Genomic DNA, 26,096 nt, shown 5'->3' on the forward strand with positions numbered 1-26,096 from the left:
CAATAAACTTATTGTAAATATGAAATATGACTATTAAATAATGCAATTATAATTTTAAAACCGTAATAGATAAAAGTGGGATATACATGTTTATGTTTAATAATACTTTTTTTTTTATTTTAAGCGCTTTTCATAACACCCAAAGTCACTTTACATACACAAGAAAACCACGTGAAAATAGGCAAGTATATAAAAGTACACTTAATATGAGGACAGGCTCACCATGGACAACACCAAACATGGCAGACTAACCAGGGAAGTGAACTAGATAGCTTTTATCCTCTAAAACAACAGATAAGCCTGTGTGAATACATTGGTATAAGTTTGTTTTATTGTTCTGCTTAAACTTAATGTGGGAAAAAGTTAAACGAAATGCATTTGTTGATTGGATGTAATGTTGATATTTATCATGATTTTTACAAAAAAATAAGCCCTTTAGCTAGGCTTACAAGTAAACAAAAGTTTTGTAGGTTTGTAGGCTATTAACATTTAACAAAACAATACTCACAATTACCTGCAAATATTCGCATTCGCTGTCGACTTCCTCTTGCGCCGTTGGTGCGACTCTCCTTTTATGTCTGCTGTTCTGAATTTTGGTAAATATTCGTTTCAGAGAGACGAGGACAGAGTCAGGAATGCGAAGCATTCCTTTTTCATGTAACGTTACTCCAAAGATGACATGGACTCGTTGTCCGAAAGTTAAATGCGTATATCAAAGTTATGTAGTCCTACATTTGTATGATGAAATTGAAAGAGAATAGAAGGCAGACATTATGTTAGCAATTATTACAAAAATGTATGTCATTTGGCTCCGCAATATTGCTTGTTCCTGATATCAGACAGGAGGCTTATAAATAGGATGCAACTAGTGACGTGTGTTGGATAATTGTGTGGTTTAATTTCTGCAAAGGGAGGAATACATGCCAATAAAGTCTCTCACCTCCTTTCACCCAAGGCTTTTCAACAGAAAAAAAGTAATACATTAAATTCTAACTCAATTTATCTTGCTTCTCTTTGAAATACATTTTCATATTGACATTTTTTACGACAATTTCCCATCAAATTAAGATAGTTAAAATATCCTGTGTTATTACACTCAATATATTTCGTTCCAACATACATTTTGAGGTAACAAGTTGGCTACTGCTGGGCATAATCTTATCTGCATGCAAATCTATGGAATCCTATTGAGTTTCATGCTTATTTATTTAATAATTTGTGTTTTCCTTTATCAGAAAATCTCCTAAATTAGTTGAACATTTGTGTTTCCATGAAGAGGGGAAGTAAATCTGGGAAACCCAACCAAATTCACATAGAAATGTGAGTTATACATCTGTCATTCACACTGAAAGGAACTTCTATGTGCAATATTTCTATCCTCCCGTGCGTAAGTTTAGTTTTTGCATCTTCTACTTTCGGTTTTGTACACCAGCTTCAAACAGGTAAAAATATTTTTTTGGTTATGGAAAATAGCAGTGTAAATGGTACAATGATTCTCTAAACTATACTTGCTTGTTTTGTCACACAAACTGAAATTAGGAAAACCAGTAGAATTTTAGCAACCAGGAAATTGAGGAGCGATTTCTTTCATATTGCATCTTCAATGAATAGTGTGTAATTGCTTTTGCTGTACATGGGTCTCAATGACAGCTGCATCCACCCTTGAGTATCTGCTTATCTATTCTTAAAGGCTTAAATAAAAAGGGAAAATTATAGTTTGCCGAATAATGGAACAAGAGACTAAGGGAAATTATAACTAGAATGCCGTTATTGATTTGCCTAATTCAGTGTCTGCTCCATAATAAAAGGAAAATCAGAGAAATACTTCTTGTCATGCATTTAAACCCCATGTAGCATTACTAATTAGGCCTTGTGGATTTTGACCAGCCTTGATATCATTTTATTTTTGGTGGGGTGAGAGAACGCAAAGGACATTACATTTTGTGGAAAACAACATGTAGTTTAAAACCTCTTGAGACTCTCATCCCGTTAGCGGGATCATTTTCCAGCGAAAAACTCCTAGCGACATTAGCATAACGAAATTCAATATATATATTTTTTCAAATATAGGACTGTCTCATATCGTTTTATAGATACACCTCTCTTGAATCGACCCTAGTTGTCCGATTTCAAAAAGGTTTTACAGGAAAAGCACAATATTAGATTATGTTAGAGGAGTACATGATAAAAGTAGCATCATATGAATTTTCCGACCAGGCACATGCATCACATATAACCAAAAACAGCTAAATGCAGCACTAACCTTTTACAAACTTCATCAGATGACACACCTAGGACATCATGTTACACACAGCATGCAATCTTTTGTTCAATAAAGGTCATATTTCTATATAAAAACAGCATTTTACATCGGCACCTGACGTTGACTAACTATTTTTTCATAAAATGCGTCCCGGGAAACAGTGCTACAATTTTATAAATTACTATTCGAAAACGATTTTTTTTTTTATATTGTCAATCTAAGATTTATAGATGAATATCTCTTGAAAACACCCGTCATAACAGATTTTAAATTAACTTTACAGGGTAATCACACTTTGAGATAAAAGGGGATGCGATACCCAGAAAATGAGCTAGAAAGCCTAGCTCGTCGCCATCTTGGAACAATCGCACATCACATCTGATCTTGTATAATATTGCCAATAATCCCTCACCTTTAGTTGTCTTCATCAGAAAGCACTTCCCGGTATCCCAGGTCCACGACAAATGTATTTTCGGTCGAAAAAGTCCATCCTTTATGTTCCATTAGCTTGCTGTTGTTAGCGCGTCCTAAGGCTGTAACCAAATGTTGATCCGTGCGCGGCACTTGGCTAACGAAAAATGACTATTTTCCCTTCGTTAGGTTCGTTCAAACATGTCAAACGTTGTATAACATTAATCTTCAGGGCCTGTTTCAACAAGAGAGCCAATCAGATTCGAGTGGGACGATTTCATTGTGTTTCAAAATGTTTCCAAAGGTGGGGGCAGACACGGCCGCCGACGTCACAATGCTGATGGCCCTCCTACTGTGACCAATTGCCACATCGTCTCCTGCACTGAGTTTCGACAGCAGAAGCTTCAAAACACTTTGTAAAGACTGGGGACATCTAGTGGATGCACTGGAAAGTGCTCAATTATCATTTTTTCACGTTGTGAATTACAGGGAAGGCTGTGAAGTCGAGTCCACAATTCAGAATCCCACTTCCTGGTTCAATCGGTCTCGGGGTTTTGACTGCCATACGAGTTCTGTTATACTCACAGACACCATTCAAACAGTTTCAGAAACTTTAGGGTGTTTTCTATCCATATAAAATAAGTATATGCATGTCCTAGCTTCTGAGTTTGATTAGTAGGCCGTTGAAAATGGGAACGAATTTTTTCCAAAATGCGCTGTGTTGCCCCCAGTGGTAGGATATACGCAAGAGGTTAAAAGCTATATACCATCCTTTGGTAATTAAACCAATTTAATTCAAACCCCTTCACACGTGCATAGAGCCTAATAACTTTGATTAGAAATACAACAGATTTCACTTTCAATTCACAAACAAGTTGTTGTATACTGTCAGAAATTGTTTAACATATTTACATCTTAATTCAAAGTCTTTGTATACATTTATTTTTTTGCCAAATTGAAATCCACTTACAACGTACATTTTTATTTTCTCCCAAATCACATTTTCATACAATATTCAAATACAATCCAACCAAATTCTAGGTGTAATCAGAATAAATTAAACTTGTTAAGGCACACTCAGTAGTTAGTTAGACAAAAAAACAGATTCGAAAAAAGCCCTTAAAAATGTTATATAAACAAAGATGAACAATAAATGCAAAAAACACAAAAAAAACCTGAAGAAAACAATTAAGTCACACTTCACAATAAATCAGTTGTAGAAACTCAGTTTATCTAGTAATTGTGGAGTATTTAAACAACATTAAGATAATGTGCATAAATTCACAAAATCATGGTGGATTAATTAACCTAACATTTAAATGTTAAGAGTAGCCTTTATGATGTAGAAAATCTACTACATGTCCAAATGTAATTCTATTGGTTTAATGTGTCAGAGTGAACAGTGCGAAGTGGCAGTGGAAACTGGAAACATACAGGTTACAAAACCCATTTAAGTAAACCAACTAAATAACTAATTTAAATGTCAATGTTTACATCTCCATCCATTTTTAATGGAGATGATTTCTTAGGGACTAATCCCATTTTAAAGTTGCGATAATAACCACTTGTGATGTCGTAAATACCAGTTGGCTGTATTCACATGCATTGAACTCGTTGACAAATGCAGATTGGCTAATGGCCAACAATTTACCTTTATTTAAGTCAGTTAAGAACAAATTCTTATTTTCAATGACGGCCTAGGAACAGTGGGGTAACTGCCTTGTTCAGGGGCAGAAGGACATATTTTGCACCTTGTCAGCTCGGGGATTCGATCTTGCAACCTTTCGGTTACAAGTCCAACGCTCTAACCACTAGGCTACGCTGCCAACCCAACAAGCTGAGTCAACCACAGCATAATAGCTGTTCTTTTAGTTTATCAAATTATAGTGTTCAAAAACAATATTAATAGATTGCTTTTTATAAATAATGTTTTGTTGGATTAAATTGCCGAAAATTCTGTTATCGAGGTCATTTCCTTAGTGGGTGACGTCAGAGGTCAGCATGTGGGAGAAGTAGGAGCTCAGGGATGATAAACAAGTTTTCCTCTAGTAATTACCAGTTGAAGGGGCATTCAAGTGGATTTTCCCCAGTCATATGTGGTAAATACCACCATCCGACTTGGTTATGATCGCAGGGTAAAATATATGTGTGTGGCTTGGGTTAGGATTCCACCATCTTGAAAAAAGGTGAAGGAATAACTGACATTTTTCAGAATTCTATATGGTAGAAACAAAAACAAAGCTATGTCTAGAACCATATAAATAGAATCCCTATTCTTCGTTCAAACCGAGGGAGTCATCCAGCCAAAACAAATGGAAGCATTGTAAACAGTGACAGACTTTCGTTTGCCTTGCCAATGAAAGAGGTCATCAGGTGAGGTGAGCTTCTTTCTCTGAATTCAGCTCCAACATGTCGAAAGTCAAACATTGTTGACCATCTCAATACAAATCATTGACAAATAATGACATGTACAGTAACACACTTTCTGGAAATGTAATTTGTCTCATGCTGCCATCGCTGGCTGCTACTCTGCACCTGTGATGTCATGGCTGCTTCCTAAGCTTCCATTTCCTCACTTGGCTTCGTCACCTGGTGAGGTTAAAGGGGAGGGTTACAAACAGGAATAGGAAACAGGAAATGCAAGGCTGTTTACTGAAGCAAGCTCCTACTCGCAGATGCCTCAATCCCAAATCGACCATAGAGCTCATTTAAACCAGGGCTTCTACCCCCTGGGCAAATGTGGAGATCTGAGAGGATTGGAAAGGCGTAAGAAATATGGCAGCAATTCCACCTGGCCCATCAGAAAGCAATGTTAAGCTACAGCAACATTGCATTGGCCGTCGTCAAGACCTCCACAAGAGCATAGGAGCTAGCAGCTAGGAATCGGTTGGGGATAGGCCAAATACCTATCCACACATAGGTATGAGTAAGAGCAAGCTCTCTGAATATCAGAGAGAACCAAGTCCTTCTGTCAATTTAATTTCTTAATTTAGTCAGAGTGAATCAATAGAAAACACCATCGAAAAAAACCCCAGCCAAATCAAAACAATGTCACATGGTGAAAGGGATTACTGGCAGCACTCAGTCAAAGCTAATCCAAGACAACCACTTACAGTAGAAATGTTCCTCCTTTGTAATGCCCATTATTTTAAAAACAGACATCTAATTTTGCAACCAATGCTGTAGATAGATGGGTATTTGTACATGATAGGAGACAGGCATCAAGAAGCTTTTGGATAATTCCCGGACTAGTTCGTACCACCTCGTTGGACCTGTTTATGTTCCAGTTTTGTTGTCTCTCTTTCTAATTTTGAGACATAGCACAGATAGTTACTTAGCCTAGCCTATACTGAACAAAAATGTAAATGCAAAATGCAACTATTTGAACGATTTTACTGAGTTACAGTTCATACAAGGAAAACAGTCAATTGAAAGAAATTCATTAGGCCCTAATCTTTGGATTTCACATGACTGGGCAAGGGCACAGCCATGGGTGGACCTGGGAGAGCATAGACCCAATCCCTGGGGAGCCAGGCCCAGCTAATCAGAATGCGTTTTCCCCACGAAAGGGCTTTATTACATACAGAAATATTACTCAGCACCCCCTGAGAAGCCGGACATGGAGGTCCTGGGCTGGCGTGGTTACATGTGGTCTGCGGTTGTGAGACCGGTTGGACGTACTGCCAAATTCTCTAAAACGACATTGGAGGCGGAATGTGGTAGAGAAATGAACATTCAATTCTCTGGCAACAGCTCTGTTGGACATTCCTGCAGTCAGCATGCTCCCTAAAAACTCGAGGTCTGTGGCATTGTGTTGTGTGACAAAACTGCACATTTTATTGTCCCCAGCACAAGGTGCACCTATGTAATGATCATGCTGTTTAATCAGCTTCTTGATATGCCACACCTGTCAGGTGGATGGATTATCTTGGCAAAGAAGAAATGCTCACTAACAGGGCCGTTAGCAAATTTGTGCACAACATTGAGAGAAATAATCTTTTTGTGAGTATTGATCTTATATTTTAGCTCATGAAACATGGGACCAACACATGGTGTTTATATTTTTGTTCAGTATACTTTAAACCTCTCGAAATTAGTATGCCGTGTATCAAATCGAGGTGGTAGTAACTAGGCTACTATAGAAGCGAACAGAACTGAAAAGATTGGAAACCCACATTTACACTATTGTTGATTGAGAAGAGACTTCAAGGCACCAGAATAGGGATCAAAAAGAGGGTGAACTCAACTTAAAAAACATACATTAGCTACACTAGAGGCTTATGATTGGGGGGAAAAAACTATTTGTTTGCTTTCACACAGACGGGAAATGCTCTAGGCTACATTTGGAAATATATGTAAGGGTTCGGAAATCGATGGATTAAAACAACTTGCATTACTGCATGTAGTGAAATGTTGATTAACAGAACTGGGATGGTCCACCATTTTAAATGAGGACTAATACTGGTGCGTTCAATGACAGAAGTTTTCAAATAAAATTTACATGGCTCATGTTAGAATATATTCGTAATAGGCTATGTATTGCAAAATAAATTGTTCCTTACTTTCCGATTAAAGCATTTGTCGTCAAATGTCTTCACAAACTGATTCCTTTCACACAAAATGAGAAATCACCAAATAAATTCTTGTTTGTACGAAAGAGAGCAGAAAAAAAGGGCGAGGCTGCGCACAGCAATTATGCAAATCCACTCCAAAAAACATTCCAATCACACATCCAAACTATGTCCCAGCTGAGACAGAGAAAGACACCCGAGGAGGAATGAAAGTGAAAGGGAATTCTCCAACATACACAAAAAACAAAGCGAGAAGAGAATAATTTGGACAGTTTTTGTGTTCATCAGTTCAAAGCAGTTTGTTGTGTTTGTGTTATTATACCTTGCTTCTGAAGAGGGGCTTGGCGCTGGGGCCGCAGTACTCATTGTAGATGAGCTTGAAGAGGAAGAGGTGGAAGAGGGTGATGAGAGAAGCCACGCCGAACCAAAAGAGGAAGGGCAGGCCCGGGTCCTGCTTGGCCATGTGCTCCTCGTGCGCCAGGATGGCTTTGAGGTGCAGTGTGTGCCGCAGGTCCTGCAGGTGGCGCAGGTCCGTGGATATGTAGAGCAGTGGTGTGATGGGCTGCGTCACCATCACCGGGAACACGTGGCCCTTGGACTCTACCATTGACGACGTCAGCTCCACTGGCTCGTTGAGGCATCCCGCCTCGCAGGCGTACAGAGCTACGGGTTTCTCCTGGGGCTTGACCGAGACATGCAGGAAGGGCTTGACCGACACGTGCAGGAAGGGCTTGCCCTCGGCGTCCAGAAGCACAGCCAGGTTGATCAGGTCCTGGTTGTAGTGGATGCCTCGCAGCGCGTAGCTGTTGTGCAGCACGTCCGGGTCCGCCTGGAACTGCAGGTGGTTTTCGTTGAAGGAGAGGCCTCCGAAGCTGAGTACGGCGCCCTGCATGACGCCATGGGCACCTGCCGCCACAAGCACCTTGCAACCCCTCTTCTGCAGGGTGAGGGTCCACAGGGTGACCAGCTGCAGGACTTGGGCCACACTGCTGACCCGCTCTGGCCACAGGTTATCGGCATGCATGGTGGCATGCCCACTAAAGCAGTGGTCGGCGTAGTTGAGGCTGGATTCCAGACGGGCGCGTTCTTCAGCGCCCAGACGGCGGTCGAGCAGGGGTGCCGGCGAGGCCGAGAGGACGTAGTAGAGTGTGGTGTTGACCGTGGCGCTGGACGGCGTATGCGTGTCAGTGATCTTACGCATCTCCACCCCTGCAGGAGACACACACAGTAAGATGTGGGAACAGAAAATGTCTACATAATCATTTGATCTAGAACTACATAATTCATTAGCTTAGTCATTCATCACGATCAGATAGAATGCTTGTATTTTTTGTAAATACTGGGTTGTGTTAATATCATCTGGGTCGTTACATTTGATTTCAATCTCTTTTTGACCGCACCCCTTTTGATTTAAACAAAAAAAATTCTATACATATTTTCCCATGTTAGAAGTGGTCGTAGAGTAATTTTTTGGACATGAATGACAAAAACATTTAGGAGATAGAGGTGCTCAAAGTTGACCCATTTTGCATACCCCACCCTACCATAAAGCATCCATGTCTTCATTACTGGAAAATATAAAAGGTTGAGTTTCATATAATTTACAAGCTTCCAAAACAGGGTTGACAAAGTATTTTATAATTTCTTGGAAAAAAGTTAAATAATAAGTTTAAATAACATTAACGTAAATTATCTAAAAACACTTTTTTAAATATACACTGTCGTTCAAAAGGTTGAGGTCACATTGAAATGGCCTTGTTTTTTTGTCCATTAAAATAACATCAAATTGATCAGAAATACAGTACAGTGGGGTGGCAGGTAGCCTAGTGGTTAGAGTGTTGGGCCAGTAACCGAAAGGTTGCTGGATCGAATCCCGAGCTGTCAAGGTAAAAATCTGTCGTTCTGCCCTTGAACAAGGCAGTTAACCTCCCTGGGACGCTTGCGTCCCACCCTAGTCAACAGCCAGTGGAATCGCGTGGCGCGAAATACAAATACCTCATAAATGCTATAACTTCAATTTCTCAAACATATGACTATTTTACACCATTTTAAAGACAAGACTCTCATTAATCTAACCACATTGTCCGATTTCAAAAAGGCTTTACAGCGAAAGCAAAACATTAGATTATGTCAGGAGAGTACCCTGCCAAAAATAATCACACAGCCATTTTCAAAGCAAGCATATATGTCACAAAAACCAAAACCACAGCTAAATGCAGCACTAACCTTTGATGATCTTCATCAGATGACACTCCTAGGACATTATGTTATACAATACATGCATGTTTTGTTCAATCAAGTTCATATTTATATCAAAAAACAGCTTTTTACATTAGCATGTGATGTTCAGAACTAGCATACCCACCGCAAACTTCCGGTGAATTTACTACATTACTCACGATTAACGTTCACAAAATACATAAAATATTTAAAGAATTATAGATACAGAACTCCTTTATTCAATCGCGGTGTCAGATTTTAAAATAGCTTTTCGGCGAAAGCACATTATGCAATATTCTGAGTAGATAGCCCGGCCATCACGGCTAGCTAATTTGACACCCACCAAGTTTGGCCCTCACCAAACTCAGATTTACTATAAGAAAAATTGGATTACCTTTGCTGTTCTTCGTCAGAATGCACTCCCAGGACTTCTACTACAACAACAAATATTGTTTTTGTTCCAAATAATCCATAGTTATATTCAAATACCTCCGTTTTGTTCGTGCGTTCAGGTCAGTATCCGAAGGGTGACGCGCGAGCACATTTCGTGACAAAAAATGTCAAAATATTCCATTACCGTACTTCGAAGCATATCAAACGCTGTTTAAAATCTATTTTTATGCGATTTTTTTCATAAAATAGCGATAATATTCCAACCGGGCAACGTTGTATTCGTTCAAAGACTGAAAGAAAAACATGGAGTCCTCTCGTGAACGCGCACTCCAGTGTCATTGTTCCCTGCCTGACCACTCACAAAAATTCCTGCTGTTTTTCGCCCAGAGACTGCAGAGACGTCATTCCACTTTCTGGCGCCTTCTGAGAGCCAATGGAAGCCTTAGAAAATGTCACGTTAAGGCAGAGATGCTGTATTTTTGATAGAGATGCCACAGAAGGAGAACAAATTGTCAGACAGGGCACTTCCTGTATGGAATCTTCTCAGGTTTTGGCCTGTCATATGAGTTCTGTTATACTCACAGACACCATTCAAACAGTTTTAGAAACTTTAGAGTGTTTTCTATCCAAATCTACTAATTATATGCATATTCTCGTTTCTGGGCAAGAGTAGTAACCAGTTTAAATCGGGTACGTTTTTTATCCGGCCGTGCAAATACTGCCCCCTAGCCCCAACAGGTTTTAACCAACTGTTCCCCGGTAAGCCGTCATTGTGAATAAGAATTTGATATTAACTGACTTGCCTAGTTAAATAAAGGTTAAATAAAATAAATAAATTAAAATGTTGTAAATCACTATTGTAGCTGGAAACGGCAGATTTTTTTAATTGAATATCTACATAGGCGTACAGAGGCCCATTATCAGCAACCATCACTCCTGTGTTCCAATGGCACGTTGTGTTAGCTAATCCAAGTTTATCATTTTAAAAGGCTAATTGATCATTAGAAAACCCAGCTGAAAACTGTTGTTCTGATTAAAGACGCAATAGAACTTGCCTTTTTTTGACTAGTTGAATATCTGGAACATCAGCATTTGTGGGTTCAATTACAGGCTCAAAATGGCCAGAAACAAAGAACTTTCTTCCGAAACTCGTCAGTCTATTCTTGTTCTGAGAAATGAATGCTATTCCATGTGAGAAATTGCCAAGAAACTGAAGATCTCGTACAACGCTGTGTACTACTCCCTTCACAGCGCGAACTGGCTTTAACCAGAAAGAGAAGTGGGAGGCCCCAGTGCACAACTGAGCAAGAGGACAAGTACATTGTCTAGTTTGAGAAGCAGACACCTCACAAGTCCTCAACTGGCAGCTTAAATAGTACCCGCAAAACACCAGTCTCAAAGTCAACAGTGAAGAGGCGACTCCGGGATGCTGGAAATTTACCAGAAAGTTTCAGACCCTTTGCAACCCTAGTTTGAACTATACAAGCAATACTCGCTTAGCCACGTTAGCTTCACCTTCATGTGTGTGCTAGCAAACAAGCTTGGTAGTGCTAGGTATCAATAGCCATTGTCAGCCAATCCTAGTAGGGTCTGAAACCCATGGTGAGCTTCGACTGGTCACTTGCGCCACAATATCGTGGAGAATTTGCATAAAGTTAATCTATTGCCAACTTTAGTCCCACCCTATTCAGCTCCCTCGCCCATGCTCACATTGCTCAACGGTTCCCCCGCACAGTCCGCTTCTCTTGCTTTCCTTCCAATGAAAGTGAATGGCTTCTGATATTTCACTGTACGATGCTGCTGTATATTACGAGACGCAGCCCGTAAGCTTCGTCTCAACCGATGGTGGGCACAACGCAAACACCTTAGATGGTGTAAAATAGGGTCTAAGCCACAACATACTTGAAAATGACGTTTATGCATTTTTTGATAATTGACGCTAAAGAATTTAAAAAAGTAAATTTTTATATAAAAGCCTGCTTAACAAAATCAAAATCAAAAGGTAGGCAGTCAAAAAGTGATTGAAATCAAATGGAACTACCCATCCATTAATTGTTTTGTCCTGTACAGTCTACGAAAAAACTCACATACTAAATACCACAGTATTTGCACTGTAAAGAGAAAAGACATGGCATCTCAGCTTTGACTTTTACTTACCAGAGATGAAGAGGTCCATCCAGGCCTGTTGGTGGTCCTGGACCAGATCTTCTATGTTAGCCCTCAGCAGCTCGCCCAGCTCTTTCTTGGCCCCCTCTCTAAGCCTAGTGAAGGTCTCCTGCAACTTGGTCGACTCAATGGGCTCCGACGTCCACACCACCGACAGCACACTTTCTGCGTACTCCGACTTGGCCGCCACCTGGATGCGGCTGCCCAGCTTCTTGGTGGCCACCACCACCAGCAATATCTGGTTCTTCTCCGGCAGAACCACGCGGCCTGACGACAGCACCACCTCTTTTTCCTCCACCTTCTCCACACTGGCTGAGAACTTGCTCCCGAACAAGGACGGTTCAGTGGAAACCTCCAGGGTGGCGGCCCGCTCCGAGGGGTTGTTGACGTGGATCCTCTGGAGGTAGACGTTGGGCCGGCTGCGGTGGGCGATGAACTCCTCTCGGACGGTGAGGCAGTCACGGGCTGACCCGGAGCTGTCCCCCGGGAGGACACAGTGGACGGACAGGACAGCCCCTTTGCGGAACCAGAGCATGGTTGCACTCGCCTCGGCTCGCTTCCCAGGGAGGTGGACACCCACTATGGGCGAATACTCAGTCTGGTGGACAGGGGCCGAGCCGGGCTGGGAGGACGAGGCCACCCACAGTCTGTTGGAGTCAATGTCCACCAGGAAATGGCCGTTACCTGTGACAAAAGGCGTGACCGCTTTCTCCTGGGGAGTGCTGTAGATTCCCTCCCCCCGGTCCACCAGTGACTTCCACCTGTGGATCTCAGTCTGGAGGCATTGTCCGGCAGGCCCCCCTGATTGGCCTGAGCCACTAAACAACCTCAAAGCGCCCTCTGAGCTAAGGTACCAGTAAAAGATGAGGAAAACCAGCAGTCCAATGAGCATTCTTCTAGCCCAGCTGCTTGACAGCACACCTGGTAGGCCCTTTAGTCTTTGCTGGAGCCACATTTTGAATTTAGGCTTAAGAGTCACTTTAAGTCTGCAACTCGTGTTAATGAGCTAACTAGCTTACGTTAGATAATGACAACAAACAAAATGGATGGTCAAAGTTGGTTCTCCATTCAAATCTGACCAAAACCAAAGTCAACAGACTAGCTAGATTACCACTTAAAGTATTTCGCTAAATGTGTGAAGTGTTGTATTTCCTGTTGACAACTAGCTAGCTAACGTTCGCTAGCAATGTACTGGGGAAATGAGCTAAACTGGTAGCTAGCTCTTTACTAGCTAGTTAGCTAACTAGTAAACTGGTACTCAAAATATTGTATGACTAGCTATGTTGCTATCAGACCAAGAGCAACATACATTCCATGTCAAACATTGCTTACTGTCAAATCTAACAAAGCTTACAATAACACGCTACTGACTGTAACAACCTAACTGTTAATATTTAAAGTTAGCTCGCTATGGTGGTTGCAAACTAGCATTGTTGCGATGCAAATTAGGCGACACTTTGCATTTGTTTCTCACATCGTGGCAATACGTCCATTGAGTGCAATTGTTGCTCATTTGTTGCTTGTGTCTTGCAGTTGTGAGATTTCATTCCTTGTTGAAGTGGATTACTTTGTTCAAGCAACTCACCAATCTATCGTTGACACTTTTGGATTTACTGAAATTAGCGTAAATGATGTTGATGACAGAAACCGGAAGTGTCGGAATTGGGTCAGTCGCATGATCATTTTTACGACATTGAAATTGTTTTTTATTGCCTTTAAAGTTTCAGCAATAATAGCTATTTTATCCTCGTTTATCCATCGAATCTGGGCTACTACTGATGAAGCGGGTTCTGATATGTAGTCTCTGATGATACAACGTTTTGAGACAGACTGAGGAGGAGAAGTAGAGCGTCTGTGAAAAGAGGAAGATTGGAGTTAAGGATCTCTGAGCAGCCTAAAGCAGGAGAACTCTGAACTTAAACATGATGTTTGTGAGCTCAGTAAAGAGTCCCTATCCTGTCCCTCCCTATTCTTGAAGCCCAAAGCTTTTTTGAAGTTTCAGTGAGTTACTGGGGGATGAAGATTCGTCGGTGTGATGTCACGGGGAGTAAAGCCAAAAGTGACTATGTCTGCCCCCGATTTCCCCCTCCTCCCTGATGATGGATAGGATCCCCTGCATCTCCCTCCCAAAGCCCACCTTCTCCATCTTATGAAGCGTTTGACCCTCTCAAAGCCACTGCCCTACATAGAGGGAGGGTTGGTGTTGAGGTCCTCGGAGGAATCCATCTATGCTGAACGCTAATGCCAGAGAGAGGTTTTCTGGAGGGGGCCACATACCTCCACAGAGGGGCCCCACCTAAGGGAGACAGGGAACCCTGTGCTGCTCTTCAACAGAGACCTTCAGACAGGAGCTGGACCACTACCGCAAAACGCCACATAAACAACCTCAGTGTGAGTACTACCTCTGGTTTGGAAAATAACTCCACTCATTCTACAAATCCAATTTCACACTGATATCTCTACCGTGGGCTGTGATTGAAGTTTTGGTTGAATGGAGTTTCAACAAGTAACTTGATTAAATGCTTCAAGCTGATGTGATGAAGGAGCCTGCTATTCTTGTACATGTGTAATAGTTTAGTATACTGCTTGTATTTGATTTTTAGGGCCATTCCAGTGTTATGGATATTACATTTGCACACAAAATCACAACTTTAATGTCTCACAGAATGGACGAACAGAGAATACATAAATACTGTGTGTGTCCAAAGAACCCCTTGGGGGACTGTATACACCAAAAAGCAGACTTGTAAATATAAAAAATAAATAAATAAAAAGCTACATGGCCAAAAGTATGTGCACACCACAGGAGGTTGTGTGGTAGGCCACACAAGCTCACAGAAGGGGACCACTGATTGCTGAAACACGTAGCGTGTAAAAATCGTCTGTCCTCGGTTGCAACACCCACTACTGAATTCCAAACTGCCTCTGGAAGCAATGTCAGCACAATAACTGTTCGTCTGGAGCTTCATGAAATGGGTTCCCATGGCCGAGCAGCCACACACAAGCCTAAGGTCACCATGCACAATACCATGCGTAAAGTTTGGCGGAGGTGGAATAATGGTCTGGGGCTGTTTTTCATAGTTTGGGCTAGGCCCCTTAGTTCCAGTGAAGGGAAATCTTAACACTACAGCATTCTAGACAATTCTGTGCTTCTAACTTTGTGACAACAGTTTGAGAAAGGCCCCTTTCTGATTCAGCATGACAATGCCCCCGTTCACGAAGTCATGTCCATACAGAAATGGTTTGTCGAGATTGGTGTGGAAGAACTTGACTGGCCTACACTGAGCCCTGACCTCAACCACATCGAACACCTTCTGGATGAATTGGAACGCTGACTGCGAGCCAGGCCTAATCGCTCAACAGCAGTGCCCGACCTCACTAATATAACAGCAAAGGGGGCCCCAACTCAATATTAATACCAATGATTTTGGAATGAGATGTCCAACGAGCAGGTGTCCACATACTTTTGTACATGTAGTGTATGTTTATTATATTATATTCTTAGCTATAAATTGTGTTTTTTTTATTAGTAGCAATAATTAATAAATAGGGTTCTTTATGGAACCCCTGGAGTTGTACATTTGGTTCAGTGAAAGAGTGTAGGCCTATTAATGGAACCATTCTGTCTATATATAAAAAAAATAAGTGGCATTGCAAACAAATTATTTTGGTAAACATGCTTGTTGTTTTTTTTTACTTTTCCATTTCATATGCATTACATTTATAAATATTTAAACTCCTGTACATCCAAAGTGAAAAACATAAGCAACTGTACACTTTCATTGTTGACACATGCATTTAATAAATGCTATTCAAATTTACAGTATAAAGAGCTTGAAACCCCCCCACAAAAAAAATCCAGTACAAAGGCAGGAGAGACGAGAGAAAAGTAATTTAAATAAACATTACAGAGCAACTTGGCAAGGTCTACATACTACAGTCCAGCTTTCTCAGAGCAAAAAATATATACAGCTCTGGAAAAAATTAAGAGACCACTGCAAAATTATCAGTTTCTCTGGTTTTACTATTTATAGGTATGTGTTTGGGTAAAATGAACATTTTTGTTTTATTCTATAAACTACTGACAACATTTCTCCCAAATTCCCCCCCAAAATATTGTCATTTAGAGCATTTATTTGCAGAAAATGGTCAAAACTCAAATGTGATAGATTGGTGGAGAGCATGCCAAAACTGCGTCTTGGCATGCTCTCCACCAATCTATCACATTTGATGTTGGGTGCCTTTATGCCACTTCTGGCGCAAAAATTCAAGCAGCTCGGCTTTGGTTGATGGCTTGTACCAACACCATATTAATGCCCATGATTTTGGAATGAGATGTTTGACGAGCGGGTGTCTACATACTTTCGGCCATGTAGTGAATATGGATGTTACAGGAAATGGACAAGCGTTTTGGGGAGACTGAACATATTAGCAAAAATCTGTGAGTTTGTAAGTCTTAAGTCAAAACATGGATTGCCATTTAGAAGGAAAAGCTGGCTGAAAAACAAAAAACACCCTCTGTTATGGATGTTACAGTCTGAAATAGACAATCAACTCTTAATGTTGTATTGATCAACATCTGTCATAACACATTTAGTTGTCATTTGAAATGTTTTTCAAATGTAATCAGAAGGCATAGTACCTTAGGATTACAGGTAGCCTGAATAGTATACACACCCATAGTTATTTTTTTAATCATAATGTATGTCATTATGAAACTTTACTAGTTGAATTTAGACACAAATATAATCCTTTTTTGCATTTGTTTTTGTATTTTTTTCAACCCACCACTGATGTGCGTGGCCAAAGAGCTCTATTTTCATGTCATCTGACTATAGGACCTGTTCCAAACCAAGCGCCAATGCCGTTTAGCAAACCCCAGGCATTTACATTTGTTGAAAATAGAGCTCTTTGGCCACACACACCAGTTATAGACCCTATAAAACCTTGATGAAAGTTAGCTTTATAGAGAAAGTTTCAAGATGATCTGTTGTACGGTGCATGTTTGTCAAACACTTTTCCTAAAAAAAAACGTTATGGATGTGGCATTGCCTGTCCCAGTCACCCCTCTCTTTAAAAGACTGTAGAACACACAAACTAAAGACACAAGCTGACACAAGTTGTGAGCACTTTCTAAAAGCCATTAAATATTAATGACTGAAAATACTTTTTTGAACACGCAAACAAAATTCAAGACACTTCAATTTGGTCAGTATTATTGCTTCATTAACATCTCATACTGGGGGACAGTTGTGAATACACTTTTTTGAGTCTTGGCCACCTACTCTGGTCAAAATTAATGAAATGATCTATTGATAAAGTAACCTTAAACTTTTCAAATAAAGCCTGAATTCCCAACATTTAGAGATTGAGGATAATTATGAACTTGGTTTCATAATAAAAAAAGAAAACACTTCTGAATCCATCTATGGTACATTCCATGTCCACCAGGTGGTAGTGTAGGCTAGTATTGAGTACGCATTTTGTGAGAGCAACCACAGACTAGGCAATTCAGAGTTTTTGAACAAGTTCCAGAGGATATATTCAGCCTCATTATTTGAATTGAGCCCTCTTTTTTTCCCCCATTACATCACACACAGTGTGTGTGAGAGAGAGAGAGAAGAGCGCACTTGCATGTAATGCTATTCTCACAGCAGCAGTTAATTGGCGTTACTAGGCCCATCGCTCACCCTTGACCTTAAGCTAGGGTCATGACCTGGGACAGGTTCAGGTACATGTTTAAAAAATGGTGTCTTGATTGCTAAGAACGTTGAACTTTGTGGCAATGTTAACGTTATGTCACAAGATGGATTGGTGGATAAGTGGGTTGCGGGGCTAGTGTGATCAGATGCCCTTGCAGCAAGTTAGCTAATCAGACAGGTAGCTGGGGATTGGCTGTAATTTCCTATAAAAGCCCTGTGTTTTGTGGTGCTCGGGGCTGGCTCAAATGGTGGATGGTGGTTGGAAGAGTGCGCTTGTTTTAAATGGAAAGGGTCCCGGTAGCTATTGATAAAGAAGACCATCAAGACGAAGCAGCTGCTTTACAATTGGGATGCACTATTGAGCGCTACGTGCTGATTGTACGGAAATTGTGAAAGCCGGTTAAATGGTGTTCCTTGAGAAGGCAAGAACAAGATGTATGTCACGGGAAGTGCAGTATTATTATTAGGAGATGAATATGGAGGAGGAATGGAGGGAAAAAGAGAGGCAGAAAAGGTCTTAGAGGGAGGGTCAGCTTGAGTCGGTTAAAAATGGCGGAAAAAAGGGAGATGGTTTGTTAAAGAAGAATGCTAGAAAGTGTAAGCAGAGTGAGCTGAAGACAGGAGGAGAAATTGAAGTGAATGAGTGCGAAGTATCGGAGGTGGTAGGTGTGGTGAAATTCTCAGAGCCCGAGGGTCAGGATAAAGATGAGTCTGTGATAGCAGGAGTAAAGTTTTTGGAAAAAGTTGACCCTTGCCTTTTGGCAAATCCATTTGTGGTTTCAGGGTGGGTGAAAACAGAGTTGGATGCTGTGGAATTGCTGAGGGTAATCAGAAGTGGTCTTGTGATAATTGTTTGTGTTTCTGCTGGTCAGAGGGAGCAGTCGCTCCGTGTTAAACGAATGGGGGCAAGAGATGTGAATTGTTTTGCTCTCAAGAAAAGGGCGCCTGTCACGACTTCTGCCGAAGTAGATGCCCCTCCTTGCTCGGGTGGTGGTCGACGTCACCGGTCTTCTAGCCATCATTGATCAGTTTTTCATTTTCCATTGGTTTTGTCTAGTCTTCCTACACACCTGGTTCCAATCCCATTAATTGCTTGTTATGTATTTAACCCTCTGTTTTCCCTCATGTCCTTGTCGGTGATTGTTTGTGATGTTATGTAAGTGTGTATTTTGTATCGGTGTGCGACGGGTTATTTTTACCCATGTTATTTTTGTACTTTGGTTTTGGAGTTAGTTTTTTGTTATTAAATACTCCAGTTTAACTAATTTGTTTTCTCCTGCGCCTGACTTCCCTGCCACCTACATACACGATTATGACAGAATCACCGACCTCAATATTGAAGTCAGCAGGAGAAGATACCCCGACAGGGAGGTGGAGGAGCGCATCCAGGAGAATGCGGAGAAACTACACCATCTGTGTGCCACCATGGATCGCGTTGTCCAGAATATGGACCTCTGGGAGAGACAGGGAATTCATCCAACGCCTCCACCAGCCCAACCGGGGTCTATCCAGAACGCCCCTTGTCAACCTGAACCCGGTGGCATCCGTCTAGCCATGCCTCAGGGTTACGACGGAAGTGCTGCCAACTGCCAGGGTTTCCTACTCCAATTAGAACTTTAACTGGCCACGGTCCACCCAGTTCCAACTGACCGTGAGAAGAGTTTCGCCCTCGTCTCGTGCCTCACCGGAAGAGCCCTGGAGTGGGCCAGCGCTGTGTGTGGAGAGGGAGATGCGGCGTTGGACCATTATGAGGAATTCACCCACCGTTTTCGGGCAGTTTTCGACCACCCATCCGAGGGCAGAGTGGTGGGTGAGCGCGTGCATCTACCATCTGAGGCAGGAGACGAGGAGCGTCCTGTATTTTGCCCTGGAGTTCAGGACCCTGGCAGCCGGTACGGGATGGAATCACAGGGCCCTGATCGACCATTACCGCTGCAGTCTGCGTGAGGACGTCCGTCAGGAGCTGGCCTGCAGAGACACCACCCTCGCCTTCGACCAGCTGGTGCATCTGTCCATCCGGCTGGACAACCTGCTGGCTGCTCGTGGACGTCCAGATTGGGGTCTGGTGGTTCCATCCTCCCGCACCCCCTCTCTTCTACCCATGGAACTGGGAGGGAGGGTGCACAGGGAGACTGGAGGGGGTTCCCGCTCGTGCACCATTGGTGGCCGCAGAGGTCACACTGCTGGACGGTGCCTGGTAGGTTCCTCTGGGAATCGAGGTGGCAGGCAGGGCGCTCTGGTGAGTAGGCACCATTCTCATCCAGAGCCCTCTGTGGCACATATATTTGTGTCTGTTACTTTTCCTGATTTTTTTTCCCCCCGCGTTCCCAGCATAAAGCGCTAGTAGATACAGGCGGCTGGGAATTTCATTGATCAAGCTTTTGCTCAAATTTTAGGGATCCCTATTGTACCCGTGGATGTGCCTTTCCCTGTTCATACCTTAGATAGTCGACCATTAGGGTCAGGGTTGATCAAGGAGGTCACCGCTCCTTTGAGTATGGTGATGCAGGGGGGTCACAAGGGGGAAAAAAAGTATTTTCCTTATTGACACTCCTGCGTATCCCGTGGTTCTGGGCCTACCTTGGTTAACTAGTCATAATCCCACTTTTTCTTGGCCACAGAGGGCTCTCACGGGGTGGTCGCGAGAGTGCTCAGGTAGGTGTGTAGGGGTTTCCGTTGGTGCTACTACGGTGGAAAGTCCAGACCAGGTTTCCACCATGCGCATTCCCCCCGAATATGCTGATTTGGCTCAATTACCACCCCATCAACAGGGTGATTGTGCGATAAATCTCATGGTAGACGCTGCACTTCCCAAGAGTCACGTGTATCTCCTGTCGCAAGCGGAGACGGTGGCTATAGAGACATATATCTCCGAATCCCTGCGTCAGGGGTACATTAGGTCCTCCATTTCACCCGTCTCCTGGAGTTTCTTTTTTGTGAAGAAGAAGGATGGAGGTCTGCGCCTGTGCATTGATTATCGAGCTCTTAATAAATCACGGTGAGGTACAGTTACCCGCTACCTCTAATCGCCACGGTGATTGAGTTAATGCACGGGGCGTGCTTCTTCACGAAACTGGATCTCAGGAGTGCGTACAACCTGGTGCGTATCCGGGAGGGAGACGAGTGGAAGACCGCATTTAGTACCACCTCAGGGCATTATGAGTACCTCGTCATGCCGTACGGGTTGATGAATGCTCCATCAGTTTTCCAATCCTTTGTAGACGAGATTTTCAGGGACCTGCTCGGGCAGGGTGTAGTGGTGTATATCGATGACATTCTGATATACTCCGCTACACGCGCCGAGCATGTGTCCCTGGTGCGCAGAGTGCTTGGTCGCCTGTTGGAGCATGGCCTGTATGTCAAGGCTGAGAAATGCCTGCTCTTTCAACAGTCCGTCTCCTTCTTAGGGTATCGCCTATCCACGTCAGGAGTGGAGATGGAAAGTGACCGCATTGCAGCCGTGCGTAATTGGCCACGGTGAAGGAGGTGCAGCGATTATTAGGGTTTGGCAATTACTACCGGAGGTTTATCCGGGGTTTTGTTCAGGTAGCTGCTCCCATTACCTCACTGTTGAAGGGGGGTCCGGTGCGTTTGCAGTGGTCGGCTGGGGCGGACAGGGCCTTTAGGAAACTGAAGGCTCTGTTTACGTCGGTTCCGGTGTTGGCTCATCCGGATCCGTCTTTGCAATTCATAGTGGAGGTGGACGCGTCTGCGGCTGGGATAGGAGCTGTGCTCTCTCAGCGCTTGGGTACGCCATCTAAGCTCTGCCCCTGTGCCTTCTTTTCTAAGAAGCTCAGCCCGGCGGAGCGAAACTATGATGTGGGGGACCGGGAGCTGTTGGCTGTCGTCAAGGCTTTGAAGGTGGGGAGACATTGGCTTGAGGGGGCTAAACACCCTTTTCTCATCTGGACTGACCACCGCAATCTGGAGTACATCCGGGAGGCGAGGAGACTTAATCCTCGCCAGGCAAGGTGGGCCACGATGCGCTGTCTTAGTGTAAGGTACTGGTGGCCCACTTTAGCTAAGGACGTGAGGGTTTATGTTTCCTCCTGTGGGTAGGTTTCTGAGGTCTTATTGTCAGGACCGGCTGGGGGAGTGGGCGGAGTTTGTGCCCTGGGCAGAGATGGCTCAGAACTCGCTCCGCCACTCCTCCACTAACCTCTCTCCCTTTCAGTGTGTGTTGGGGTATCAGCCGGTTCTGGCCCCTTGGCATCAGAGTCAGACTGAGGCTCCTGTGGTGGACGACTGGTTCTGGCGCGCGGAGGAAACCTGGGACGCCGCTCATGTCCGCCATACGGCGCCAGAAAGTTGGTGCAAACCGTCACCGCAGTGAGGCCCCGGTGTTCACACCGGGGGACAGGGTCTGGCTCTCGACCAGAAACCTGCCCCTCCGCCTGCCCTGCCGGAAGCTGGGTCTGCGGTTTGTGGGGCCGTTTAAAGTCCTGAGGAGAGTGAACGAGGTATGTTATAGGTTAAAGCTTCCCTCCCATTACCGCATTAACCCCTCATTCCATGTGTCTCTCCTCAGGCCGGTGGTGGCTGGCCCGCTCCAGGAGGCTGAGGTGTGGGAGGTTCCTCCGCCCCCTCTGGACATTGAGGGGGCCCCGGCGTACTCCGTACGATCCATCCTGGATTTGAGACGTCGAGCGAAGGGCCTTCAGAACCTCGTGGACTGGGAGGGGTACGGTCCGGAGGAGAGATGCTGGGTTCCGGTGGAGGATGTGTTAGATCCTTCCCTGCTGCGAGAGTTCCATCGTCTCCATCCGGATCGCCCTGCACCTCGTCCTCCGGGTCGTCCCCGAGGCCGGTGTCGAAGCGAGTTTGTTTTTTGTTATTAAATACTCCAGTTTAACCAATTTGGTTTCTCCTGTGCCTGACTTCCCTGCCACCTACATACACGATTATGACAGCACCATTGAAAGGAGTGATTACTGGGGTAGCGGTAAATGTGAAAGTTGACCAACTGGGGAAGATTCCCAGTGTTTGTGATGCTCGTCGTTTGGTGCGACTCAGACAGAGTGGCGTGAGTGGTGAAACATGAGTCGTCTGTTCTTTTGAGTTTTGATGTTGTCTTTGCCTGACAAAGTGATGTTAGGATATATAAGTTATCCTGTACGAGCTTTTGTGCCGAATACATTGCGTTGTTACAGGTGTCAAGATTATGGGCATGTGGCAGCAGTGTGTAGAAGCGAGGTTCCTAGGTGTGAGAAGTGTGTAGAAGGGCGTGAGACAAAGGAATGTGTAACATTGGGGAAAGTAGTGGTATGTGTTAATTGTAGGGATGCCCATGGTGCTGGGGATCAGAAATGTACCGTGTGAGAGAGGCAGGTTGAGGTTATTAGGGTTAGAGTAGTGCAGAAGTTGTTGTATGCTGAGGCAGTGAAGAAAGTAGAGGAAGATGGGTCAAGGGGGAGGGCTCCTGAGAGGAGTAGTATGAGTAGTAGATCTGTGCCAGTACCAACATTGCAATGGTTATCAACTGTACTGCAGGGAAGGAACGTAAGTCAACGAAAATTGAGGTTCTGTTGGCAGCTGCAGAGAGGTATTTGGCTGTGCAAGACTTGATGTCAGAAGAGTTACAGGGTGTGTTAAGTGCTGGTGTCCCATCCTTTCAGGCTGTTGGCCTGAGGTAGGACTAAATAGATTTAAATAGTGGAGTAGGGTGGTTTTTATTAAATGTTTTATTTTAGTGAGCGTGGTGTTAGATAGTAGGGTATTTGTTTTTTATTTTTTCAAGCAAAGTATAAGGGAGTTAATATTAATACTATGCATGCCACTCTCTTGGCTAAGAGTTGAGTTGAGGAAAGACTGACTGCGTCACTTCTTGTTTTCATAAGAAAATTGTGTTGGCAATTCCAAATTGTTTGCCTAGTCAACTTACACACAGCACTGACACACACACACACACTTACCCCACCAGACATGCCACCAGGGGTCTTTTCACAGTCCCCAGGTCCAGAACTAATTCAAGGAAACATACAGTATTATACAGAGCCATGAGTGCATAGAACTCCCTTCCATCTTATATAGCGCAAGTGAACAGCAAAGCTGGTTTCAAAAAACAAATAAAGCAACACCTCACGACACAACGCCTGTCTCCCATGTGACCTACTTGTTGTGTATGTACTGACATGTATGTGTAACTGATAGATGCACACACACTACATGTTAGTGTTTTTAAATGTTTGTAAATTGTAAAGTATTTTGTCTGTAATGTATTTTTTGTTATACGTCGGACCCAAGTAAGACGAGCTGTCGCCATTGGCGTCGGATAATGGGAATCCTAATAACTCAAATCGAATTAAAACAAATGGGAAAACCAAAGCCTGTAACATTTTGATAAAGTGCTGACAACGTACAGAAGAGCTGTGTGCCACAGACTTTACAGGCTTTCTTCTACTTGTGGTGTAGTTCAATCTAATCGAATTTACTGCACACTGATACATACCAGAATCAGGTTTCATTTTATTAGCAAGATTAAAACATTTTAGTACAAAGTACTTTGGTTCACAGTGCACACAAAGAACTGAGTCTGCGTTTCCATCAAGAATCCTCATCCTTGCAGACATGAAGCCGAATGCATTCTGATGTACATACTTTTGACAAACACAAGCAACTGTACACTTTCATTGTTGACACATGCATTTGATAAATGTTACTCAAAATTACAGTATAAAGACCTTGAAATCCCCCCCCAAAAAATTCCAATTCAAAGACAGGAGACAAGAGAGAAAAGTAATTTAAATAAACATTACAGAGCAACTTGGCAAGGTCTACATTTACCTTTACATTTACGTCATTTAGCAGACGCTCTACATACTACAGTCCAGCTTTCTCAGAGCAAAAAATATATTCAGCTCTGGAAAAAATTAGAGACCACTGCAAAATTATCAGTTTCTCTGGTTTTACTATTTATAGGTATGTGTTTGGGTAAAATGAACATTTTTGTTTTATTCTATAAACTACTGACAACATTTCTCCCAAATTCCCCCCCAAAATATTGTCATTTAGAGCATTTATTTGCAGAAAATGACAATTGGTCAAAATAACAAAAAATATGCAGTGTTGTCCGACCTCTAATAATGCAAAGAAAGTAAGTTCATATTCATTTGTAAACAACACAATACTAATGTTTTAACTTAGGAAGAGTTCAGAAATCAATATATGGCGCACTGGTTTGTGTCAAGAACTGAAACGCAGCTGGGTTTTTCATGCTCAACAATTTCCCGTGTGTATCAAGGATGGTCCACAACCCAAAGGACATCCAGCCAACTTGACACAACTTTGGGAATCATTGGAGTCAACATGGGCCAGCATCCCTGTGGAACGCTTTCGACACCTTGTAGAGTCCATTTCCTAACAAATTAAGGCTGTTCTGAGGGCAAAATTTTTTTTTTTTTTATAATACTTTTCTCTCTCCCCCATCTGTCTGCAGTTCCGGAGTGTGCTTTAACGATGGCCAGTGTCAAGAGGACTCGTCGTAGCTCTGTGATTGCCCTGCAGGATTCAACGGACCCAGATGCCAGTATGGTGAGAACACACGTCGCTAGAGAGTGGTGTCCACAGGGTTTCTCTGGGTCAAACACCTCCATTTAAAACAATGGTCAAATTCTGCCACTGTACTCAACATGTCTGTACTGTGTGTGTAGTTTGATGACATCAATGTCAGTGCTTAAGACCTTGCTGTCACATCATCAAAGTTTCTTGTAATTGTGACACTCCCTGGAACTTGACTTATCAAGGTTTGATGATTAAACTCCCTTGTCAGTTGACGGGGGCCGCTATCAGTTCTGCAGACAGCCAACAATGTTATCAATGGGAATGGTGGCGATTCAGGAAGTCTGGACTGCTGACCGAACAACAAAGTGGTGCTCCAGTTTTTCTGTCCCTAAACCGAGTTCAGAGAATGGATACCGGAATACTGGGATTGTTAGAACAATGGGAGAGGTTCTGATGGTGATGACTCCAGTTGTTCTAGTTCCATTTATTTGGGTGCCAAAATAAATCATCCTAACCTTTTAACAGCTACATTTCCATGTCCTTGCTTTTCTAGCTCAGACTGTGGGTCTTTTTTGTAGATTTGAACGCTTATCACTGTTAGCTGGGCCATTGGTTCCTGTTGGCATGGCCATAGTTGATCATTTCCAAATGTTTGACTTTTTCACTTTGTCACTTAGTCATGCATTGATGTCAATGGGAGAATAATTTCAAATATGAGACTTAGAGCGAGTGAACGAGGGACAGGCTGTTTAATATAAGTGTGATCTCACAGCTGTAAAGAAAATCCTGAAAAAATGGTTCTTATTCAGACAACTTCCTAACATGCTGGAATATAAAAGTTGAAACAGATTCATAATTTGTAAGACACAC

At 42.9% G+C, this 26,096-nt stretch overlaps 1 protein-coding gene and 1 long non-coding RNA gene across 2 annotated transcripts; one reads left to right on the top strand and one right to left on the bottom strand.

The window, feature by feature from the left end:
- Positions 1-3,593: 3,593 nt before the first annotated feature.
- Positions 3,594-13,939, bottom strand: LOC115166012 (uncharacterized protein KIAA2013 homolog). The gene is made up of 3 exons (XM_029719612.1): positions 12,016-13,939; positions 7,568-8,454; positions 3,594-5,263 (listed from the first exon to the last, which is right to left on the bottom strand). The coding sequence occupies exons 1-3, from the start codon at positions 12,977-12,979 to the stop codon at positions 5,231-5,233; spliced, it is 1,884 nt and encodes a 627-aa protein (XP_029575472.1). The 5' UTR covers positions 12,980-13,939; the 3' UTR covers positions 3,594-5,230.
- Positions 13,940-14,298: 359 nt separating this feature from the next.
- On the top strand, positions 14,299-25,754 carry LOC115166013 (uncharacterized). The gene is made up of 2 exons (XR_003870260.1): positions 14,299-14,415; positions 25,162-25,754. It is a non-coding gene; the product is annotated as an uncharacterized LOC115166013 (long non-coding RNA).
- The last annotated feature ends 342 nt before the right edge of the window (positions 25,755-26,096 follow it).

Source organism: Salmo trutta, chromosome 28, assembly GCF_901001165.1.
Source record: "Salmo trutta chromosome 28, fSalTru1.1, whole genome shotgun sequence".
Classification (NCBI taxonomy): Eukaryota; Metazoa; Chordata; class Actinopteri; order Salmoniformes; family Salmonidae; genus Salmo; species Salmo trutta.

Coding starts and splice junctions, on each gene's coding strand:
- LOC115166012 (XM_029719612.1), bottom strand. CDS start 12,979: ATGTGGCTCCAGCAAAGACTAAAGGGCCTACCAGGTGTGCTGTCAAGC. Junction 8,455..12,015: donor GATGGACCTCTTCATCTCTG/GTAAGTAAAAGT, acceptor TGTCTCCTGCAG/GGGTGGAGATGCGTAAGATC. Junction 5,264..7,567: donor AGCCCCTCTTCAGAAGCAAG/GTATAATAACAC, acceptor TAACCTCACCAG/GTGACGAAGCCAAGTGAGGA.